Raw genomic sequence first — 9212 nt, 5'->3', positions numbered from 1 at the left:
AAAAAAATGGAATTTTGGAAAAACCTGAGTAGAATTCCAAGTTTGTGGTGACAGATTTATCTTATTTTGTTCGGGTTGTTTTTTTTGGTGAGAATTAAACATTATTTTAATGCTTAAAATACCTTCCCTTATTGTTTGTTGTTGTTTAAACACTGTTACAAGTGACTTGATGTTGCTACTGGGCTGTTTTAAAAAAAATGACCAGTTATCTGAAAATATCGTTTATCTGAAATAGCCCAATCCTGATCATTTTGGATAATTGGAGTTGCACTGTATTTAACCAAAACATTATTAAAGGCAACAAATCAATTAAAGCTGTTTTTCAAAACAATTTATTAAAGCATATGTATGGTATTATCCATCTTGCCTTTATATATCACAATTCAATATTAATTTTCACAAATGAACTAGAAATATTACAAACATGGTTTCAAACATTATGATATGATATACTCAATTTCTTGTTTTATATACATAAATAAATTGTACAAAAACATTTTTCATAAAACTAATATTTTCATTAAATCAATAAGTTAGTTTGTTACAAAAGAGTGGAAATGTCAAAATAAAGTTCATGTACTGTTTTAGTCCCTGGCGTGGTTGAATATTATAGGAGGAACAATCAAATCTACAAAATTGCCCATTTTCAGTATAGAATTAATGTAAGCTGAACACTGGGAGGTAAAGACAGCTTGTTTCGAATTATCCTTGTGGAACAAACAATGTATACAACCTCAGTGTAAAGCTTAAAACTTAATAAATGCTGCAACTCTATCTACTGTATTAATAGTAAAGAAAAAATAAAGTCACACTTCATCTGATTTTACTTTATAAGGTGGTTGTGCTATTTAATTTGGTGTCTTAAATTTTTCTTTCCTTTTTAATTTAGAGTACAGCACAGTAACAGGCATTCCAGCCCAAAAGCCGGCGCAGCCAAATACACCCATGTGACCAATTAATCTACCAAGCCACACGTCTTTGGAATGTGGGAGCAAACCGGAGCAACTGGAGAAAACCCACATGGTCACGGTCAGAAGGTAAAATCTTTTACAGAATCAAATCCGGGTCATTAGCGCTGTAATAGCATGAGCTAAATGCTATGCTAACCGTGCCACTCACTTTTGTCCAGTGATAGAGTTGCAAACAATTAAATAATTAAAGAATGGGCTTCTCTGGAAACAAAATTGCCAAGTTAAATCTAAAACTGAGTTTTGTGTTGGATAATGAAAATCAAAAATGTTCAGATGCTGTGGAAATCTGACATTTAAAAAAAATGCTGGAAACATTCTGAGTCAGACAGCATTTGTGGAGGGAGAAATAGAGTTTACATTTGGTTAGAACTGAGAAAGCTAGTTTTAGATTGCAGAGAGACAGGGAATATTTCTGGTAGTGTGTGGGCAGAAGTGCCCAGGTAATAAGATTGCAACAATCTGATTGAATGCTTCAGGAGAGAGTTAACACAAACAAAGGAACAGGTACAATCTCTGAAATGTGGGTCGGAGCTGTAGGAAGTGCTCAGTGGGTCAAGACATGCTGGTGAATAATTTAAAACAAAAACCTAAGTTTCTTACAGATGAATAACTCTCAAATAGAACTGAACGGTTCTAATGCAATTAGAGAAAGCTGAATTTGATTATTTAGAAAGCTCCAGCTAGCTCCAGTTGTAGATGAGATGCTGCTTCTCAACCTTATATTAGGCATAATTATGAAAATGCTGAAGGTCATAGATAAAAAGGCCAGAGTGGGAGGGCAATAAAAAAATTAGGGATCACAATTTTATTCTTACCATCTCTTTTCAGAGACCTCCCACATTGCTATTATGAGGTCCAATGTAAGCTTTCATGTGTTTCTTTTAAATATGTTCACTCTAACTCCACTCCATCAACCTAGCAACCTGATGGTTTAATCTACTGCATATCAGTGTGATTTCACCCAGTCAGACATATTTCCTTTGTCAGACTCTTAACCACTTTGCAACAGGCCACTCACAAATTTCTCTGTTTTCCCAGTTCTGCAAAGGGACTGACCTGAGAAGTTAACTCCATTTCTCTTTCAACAGCTGCTGCCTGATGCAAGTGGGTCTATTTGAATGAGGCATTTATCTGGGGATCTGATTTACTGAATCCTCATGACATAAATAGGATGTTTCATATGACTGAATAACATTTATTTTGAAATCTAAGTTACACTGATGTAATTGCTGTAATGTTGTATATTCTTGCAGTAAATTCTCTGCTATGAGAATGTGATTGAATTAAATTATTCCCTCAACCCCAATTAGTTATTGTTTACATACAATTACACACTTCCCTGTATGGCACAGCCCATAATTTTTAGATATTCATTCAGAGTAAAGATCCATAGAATATTACTATAGGGAAGTATATATTGCCTATGGTGACCTTTCAATAAATCTACTCAGTTAGTTGCACTCTAACATTTTTCCTAATCTTTTTCCATCAGATGTGTGGCTATGAAATAGCTTTGAGAGGCAGAATTCTGAAAGTTATACTTGATTCACTATTGCTTTGTTCCTGCAGTTAGAAATATTTAAACTAGTCTCCAAATCAAGGTTTTAATAAAAATGTCCCTGTCTTCACTTCCAAAATGCAATTCCTTTATTCAAAGGATGAGCAGAAATCAGTGATGGAGGTTTTAGTATTTATAATTTTTTTTGATCTTGTTAATCTGAGGGATGTCACATGAGGGATCTGAGCATAGTGGACACCGTGCAGGACATCACAGCAAAATCTTCCCCACCATTGAGAACATCAACAGGGAACACTGCCATCGGAGACCAGCAGCAATCATCAAGGATCCACATCACCCAGCACAAGCTCTGTTCTTGCTGCTGCTTTCCCAGGGACTTATTTATGGACTCTTACTTTTGCCTTTTATTGATTTTTTTTCTCTGTATTGCACAGTTTATTTACCTTTTTTATATGTTTACATGTGTACGTTGAGTCAGCTTTTCTTTTGCATTGTCAATAAGTTATAATTCTGCCTATCTGAGGATTGTATGTGATATACTCTGACAATACATCTGAATCTGATATCAATTGTGAGGAAAGAACATTTTCCACTACTGCAGTGCCCTTGGTGCTGAGCACTTCTGGACTAACTGAAACATTAAAAAAAAGATGCCCACTTTTTCAAAACATGTCAATCTTATTTCCACTGCTCTTATCAATTCAGAGAAGTCTAATTTCTCTTATTAATCAACCCTGTTGATCTTTCTATCTATGATTTTCGATTGTTGCCAAATTAAATAGAGTTCTGTGATGAGAATGGTCATCCATTGAATTTTTTTGTTTGCAATACATACAAGGAGAATGATAAAACAAGGAATTTGACTCCAATATTATTTGCATTTTATTGGAATAAACAACAGTATGGGGGTGGTGGGGGGGGGGGGGGGCTAAAATGTTAGCACCATTGCAATATAAACAGAGAACAGAATGTTAGAATTTATAAATATAATCCAGGTCAATAGTCATGTGTGGTGAGATTCAGCTTGCAAAAACTACAGTGTCAAGATTAACTGTCTTAGCTGACACAGATGCCCCGTGAAGAAGTAAGAATCTATGTCTATGAGGTAGTGAGACTACAGATACCAGAAACAAACAGCCTACCATCCTGTAACATGACTGCAAGATTATAATGAGTTGATTACATATAAATTATACAACAACTTACATCAACATATTTGCCTCCTGCAATTAACATTTTAGTTATGCGGCAATATAATTTTTTTTGGAAGTTTAAATCACTTCTTTAAGGTGTATTGATGTGAAAATAAACACACCTTGATATCTTCCTCACATCACTTCATTGTACAGCTGTTTGAATGCATTATCCCTTGATGTAGCTGCTCACTAGTCAATATAATGACTTGTAGTAGTTCCAGTTTATCATCCACGCCCAACTGGAAGCTGCAATGGGTAGAAAATACAATGGTATGAATTAAATCAGTTTTTGCATTGTTATATTTATGTAGGAGGCATTGATTGGCATGGTAACTACTCTGAACAGACCTTTTAGAAAGAGGTTAGATAACTGAATTCTATTAAATCATTAAAAAAGGGTGGCATGGCTGGTGTGGCGGTTAGTGCAAGGCCTTGAGAGCGCCAACGATCGAGACTGGACCGGGAATCAAATCCCACAGGCAATCATTGTGTGTAAGGAGTTTGTACATTATCCAAATGTCTGCATGGGTATTGGCTGGGGGGGTCCAGTTTCCTCCCACTGTTCAAAACATACTGGGAATGTAGGTTAATGGGGTATAAATTGGGCAGCATGGACTCATGGCCCGAAACTATGCTGTATGTATAAAATTTAAAATGGTACTCAGGTTTAATAACTGGCAGATCAAGTAGATCCCTCGTTATATTTTTATTTGTGTAACTTATTTCATGCTTATTATATGTGCACAGCTGGTTACCATGTCCTCAGATGTTTCTCACAGGGTTTAAAGGGCACCAAGTGAATAGTACATGTTATTCTGTTGTTATGAGCCCAAAGGACCCCAAAACCCAGCAGCAATAGACATTCACCAAGACAAGTATTTACTTAAACAAAAGTTGTTTTTAATTATCTTTAAACATGAAAACAGAATCAAACTTTAACTTATCTCTATACTTAACCCAAATTAACCCCCTTCTAATTCTAAGCACATGTGTATGTAATGTGTGTGCAAGTTTAAGTGAAGTTCTTTGGTTCACAGTTCAATCTTTCTTCTCCTTCTTCCAAGTTCTCTGGATGCAGGCAATTCTGATACTGTGCACAGAATTTAACATGTATAAAGTTCACCAGGGTTTGGTGCTCGAAAGGTAAATGTTTACTGCTCAGGGAGATTCTTGTAGGGTTTGCAGAGAGATTTGTTGTTCCAAGATTTCCACAACTGAGGTACCACCATTAGTCACCTCAATGTCTCGCTGATGAAACTTGTCCCATTAGGGTTTTCCAGATGGTAACCTCTTTCTTTCAGGCTATTACAGAGTTCCTTTCTGTTTTCCTTATTCCAAGAGAAACATCAGACAGATAGCACTTCCAGCCATCCACTGCTCTGGAACTTTCTGTTTCCAACCAGCTCTTCCTGGCTTGCACTGTTCAGCTGCTTTCAGTGTTGCACACACTAACTGAGAGAGCTTCTTGAACTTGTCTTCTCTCTCTCTCTCACCAACCGAGACTGCCAGAAAGCCCATGTGACTCTCTCACCTGCAAAAAACCCCACCTTCGTCAGCAAACCACAGGAGTTCTCCTCTCTTGGTCAAGCTGTTGTCTTAGGTGAACAAAACCAAGGAGTGACCCTTCTGTGAGCACTTTGCAGAAAGGTCAGAAGCCTTGTAGTTATCCAACCATCCAGCCTGTCTCCAATTCATTTCATGATGTCATTTCAATTAGCACCTACTTGTGAAATGTGCATAAAAGTCTCCAAAGATCCTGCAATGTTACTGAATATGAATTCTTCAGTCTTTCAAATAAGATCTGTTTTAAAATGTGTGTATGTATGTAACTTACTCTAAGTTTACGAAATTCCTCCCAATATGTATCACTTACACTATACACTTTGAAGACTAGATTAACAATTCTCAGTTATAAAATTTGACGTGGAGTAATTTAAACTTTTTGTAACAGTGATTTGTTTTGAAAACTGGGCAAGAGAGAAAACAAATTTATTTCAAGTTTCACAGATGGTGACCTGATTGACTTAATATGTAATGGCTGATAATCAGCTGCCTGCATTTGGTCCACGTCTACAAAAATCTTGTTGCTGATACATTGATGCAAATTAGTTTAGGAGAAATTGAGATGAGAGTGCTGTGTTGATTTCTGGGTTACATTTTCAGAGACCAATTTCAAGCTAGAAACTGAATGTCTGGAAAATTACATGCAAGTAGAACTAACCTAAAATTATTTTGCAATTAAGATCCTGGTCACTGCATCCATTGGGGAAACTGGACAGGACAGAACCGAACCATGTTAGCATGTCTGATATTTTTCTGCAGTCTAGTGTCCCTAATGCTGTCTTCATTCATAAATGTCCTTGTTGACTAAAATTGATAACCAGTTACAGTTGAGCAAGGATCATTCTGTGCTGTTGTGTTACTTTGCCATAATTTAAATGAATAAGCTGGTGACATTGGGAGACCTAATTGCAGAGCTTTTGTACTGAATGCACGCTATTGAAACACCTTCCACATTCTTCGTCTATTTTAAGATGATGCTCTTGTTCCAGGGCTGCTCTCTCAGTGGAGGTCTCATAATCCTCATCAATGCAGCTTCCCAAACTAATTTGTTGATCTCTATTGAAGATGAGAGATTACATAGGTAATCACGAAAATTTGTAGACACCGTAGTTGAAGTAAAAGCACAAAGTGCTGGAGAAACTCAGCTGGTCATACAGTGTCTTTTATATAGCAAAGGTAAAAATACATAACCGACGTTTCAGGCTTGAGCCTTTCATCAAGTTATGAAAGAGTGTCGGCGGACATCTGAACAAAAGGGAGGTGGGGGCAAAGGCAGGAAATGATAAGTGGAAAATGGAGGGAGTGGACAGCAGCAATCAGGGGAAGGAGGGAGAACTGGAAAGGAGAGGGGAAAGAAAAGGTAAGCTGGTTAGCAGAAAGCAGAGAAGCTGTTGTTAATGCCATCTGGCCGGAGAGTGCCCATGTGGAAAATAAAGTTAAAGGATCCATTATTGTCATGCTCTGGAACTTTCTGTTTAGAATGTAACATACATGAAATTCTTTAACTTTTGTCAACAATAAGGAAGACAGAGAGTCACCACTTTGTCCAGGAACAATAAGGTGTTGTTCTTCCAATCTGTGGGAGGTCAGGGTGGGACATAAGGCCTTGGACGAACATGTGAGTATATCTGTCTGACTGAGAATTGAAATGCTTGGCCTCTGGGAGGTATTTGTTGTGGTGGAGGGAGTGGAGGTGCTTAGCGAAGCAATCTGCCAATCTGCGACTGGCCTCTCTGAGTAGAGAGATTACATAGGAATAGTTTGCTGAGAGAGAAAAAAAAAATCTAAAACTAAAGTTGTTCAGGAATCCCAAGAGCTTGGGATTTGCTTCACTGGGCAATGTTCCCTCTGTTTCCTTTAAATTCACTGAGCCCTTATGTTTTGGCAGAAAAGCCAAATATATATTGGTGCTAAAAGAGCATTGTAAGATTTTTAAAAAATATAATTTCTAAGCAGTAGTTTTAAAAATTTTTATGGTCACTCCAACTGCAAGGAACAAAGTGGCCATCACATGTTAGCTATGTATGGATTAAGACTCCCAAAGACTACTTTGTCACCTTGTTATTTCTTGTTCATGCTGTTCCTTGTTTGAAAACAGCAACATCACATACATAGGCATAGAACTCACTCACTCTTGGTTTTCTCTTTAGAGCTAATCTATTGTTGTGGGCCGCTGTTTGTGAAACCTGCTGGACAGGGAGATGGCCATGCTCTGCCTGCTCCTTTTAACTGATGGAAATGTACATAGCAGATAAAATAGTACATGCCCTTCAGACCACAGTGTATAGTTCAGACTCATTGTCACAGTACCCACATGATATTACATACAACCCTGAAATTATTTTTCCGGCAGGTGAGGCAGAATTACCATTTAATGTTGTGCTGACCTATATTAACTTCCTCCACTATCAAACTAACCCTTCCTAACCTCGGAGCCCATAACCCTTCCATTGTTCTCTCATCCATGTGCCTATCTAAGAGTCATTTAAATGTCCCTATTGTACCAGACTTCACCAAAACAATGCATTCCAAGCACCCACAACTCTCTGTGTTTTATAAAAAAAACTTAATGGTCGTTGATTTTTGAAATTGCTCCAACTTACCATATTGTTTCCAAACTTTTTAAGTCTTTATTCTTAAGCTTCATATTGCTTACTGAATTTATTTGGATTAACAACTGTAACTGTCTTTAATATGATTAGGACAAGGAATACTAAAAGTGCTAGAAAAGAAGAGGACCTTCCTGTCACTTCAGAATCGATCATGGAATTGCTTCAAAACCTAGCAAAGAATCCTCTGATGAATTACAACAATTCAGAAATGAGTTCAAGTAGATGAATGCAAAATTGGATTCTTTTCAAAAAACCTTAGAAGGAAATGATAAACATATCCAAGTTAATCGAACTGTTTTGGATTGAAGAATGGATGAGAGGCAAAAGCTCTGTAAAAAAAAAAAAAAAAAAATCTATCAAAGATTAATGAAAAATTAATGCAGAGTATTATCAACATAGAAAACAAAAGTAGAAGAAATAACTTACGAATTCTGGGCTTGGAAAAGTTAACTGAGGGTGGCAACCTATTAAATCCTTTGCAAGTTTTGTCATAATTATTTGGACCTGGAGTTTTGCCAACTCTCCATGTGATAGATCATTGGCTTTTAAACCAGCTCGTGGTCAGAGACCTCGATCGTTTAGAGTGCGCTTTCTTGAATTTCAAACTCAGGATATTTTATTACGTGAATCTTGTCCTAATCTTCTGACCTCTGTAATCACTGAGGATTATTCACCCGCGGTTAGGAGTGCACATGTTAAATGTAAGAAGATAATATTGAAATTCTACAATCAAGGTTTTGAAGCCATCTCTATTTTTTTTTCTAGCGTTCTTCGGATCACACTGAAGACAATTCTAAGAAGTGGTTCCATTCCGTCAAAGAAGCCCAGAAATGTATGGAAGAAGATCTGCCATCTATTATCACTCCATGTGAGTAACTATTTCTCTAATTTTCTGTAGATGATACACTTCCTGAATCTTTTAGTTTTTAATTATTAGAATAAAGATTTAACGAGTCAATGCCTCAAATGTTTCTACATTTTGATTAGTTTTTTTTGACATTTTATATATTTTTTAGTCATTTAGGTTAGAAAATGTTATGTTTTTTTTGATCCTGATTTAACTTTTTAAATTACTCTTTTAATATCTGGGTATTCTTTAAGATTAAAGTGTGTTATTAATATTGTGAAAACAATGATTATCTCTGTTTCTGTTCCTGGCATTAGCTGCAGTCTCATCTGGAACCCATTTACTGTTTCATTATAACATTGTAATATTGTCAGGAGAAGAGTTTGGGGATGGGCAAATTAATTAGTAGTGTACTATCTGTCTATCAGCTGGCTTTCTGTCTAGAGGAGGGTGGGGTGGGGGGGGTTGTTAACATTTCTGTGGTTTGAAAAGCCTCATCTGTTT

At 36.7% G+C, this 9212-nt stretch overlaps 1 protein-coding gene and 1 long non-coding RNA gene across 13 annotated transcripts in view; one reads left to right on the top strand and one right to left on the bottom strand.

Moving 5' to 3' along the window:
• Positions 1-347: 347 nt before the first annotated feature.
• Positions 348-9212, bottom strand: part of LOC138761998 (von Willebrand factor D and EGF domain-containing protein) — a 327980-nt gene continuing 319115 nt past the window's right edge. For 5 of the 12 annotated variants that reach the window (XM_069935108.1, XM_069935109.1, XM_069935106.1 and 2 more), the window contains one exon: positions 349-3932. In XM_069935108.1, the coding sequence (XP_069791209.1) occupies positions 3912-3932 (21 nt within the window). In that variant the 3' untranslated portion in view covers positions 349-3911. Of the gene's footprint in view, positions 3933-9212 lie in introns of all 12 variants that reach the window. The other 7 variants (XM_069935111.1, XM_069935113.1, XM_069935115.1 and 4 more) reach the window with 2 other exon arrangements.
• The window catches only part of LOC138762000 (uncharacterized), a 34658-nt gene continuing 26339 nt past the window's right edge, over positions 894-9212 (top strand). The window contains exons 1-2 of the long non-coding RNA XR_011356701.1: positions 894-1037; positions 8627-8729. This is a non-coding gene — a long non-coding RNA (uncharacterized lncRNA). The remainder of the gene's footprint in view (positions 1038-8626; positions 8730-9212) is intronic.

This window comes from Narcine bancroftii, chromosome 4 (genome assembly GCF_036971445.1).
Source record: "Narcine bancroftii isolate sNarBan1 chromosome 4, sNarBan1.hap1, whole genome shotgun sequence".
Classification (NCBI taxonomy): domain Eukaryota; kingdom Metazoa; phylum Chordata; class Chondrichthyes; order Torpediniformes; family Narcinidae; genus Narcine; species Narcine bancroftii.
The sequence above is the reverse complement of the archived record's forward strand: the minus strand, read 5'-3'. Positions and strand labels throughout refer to the sequence as shown.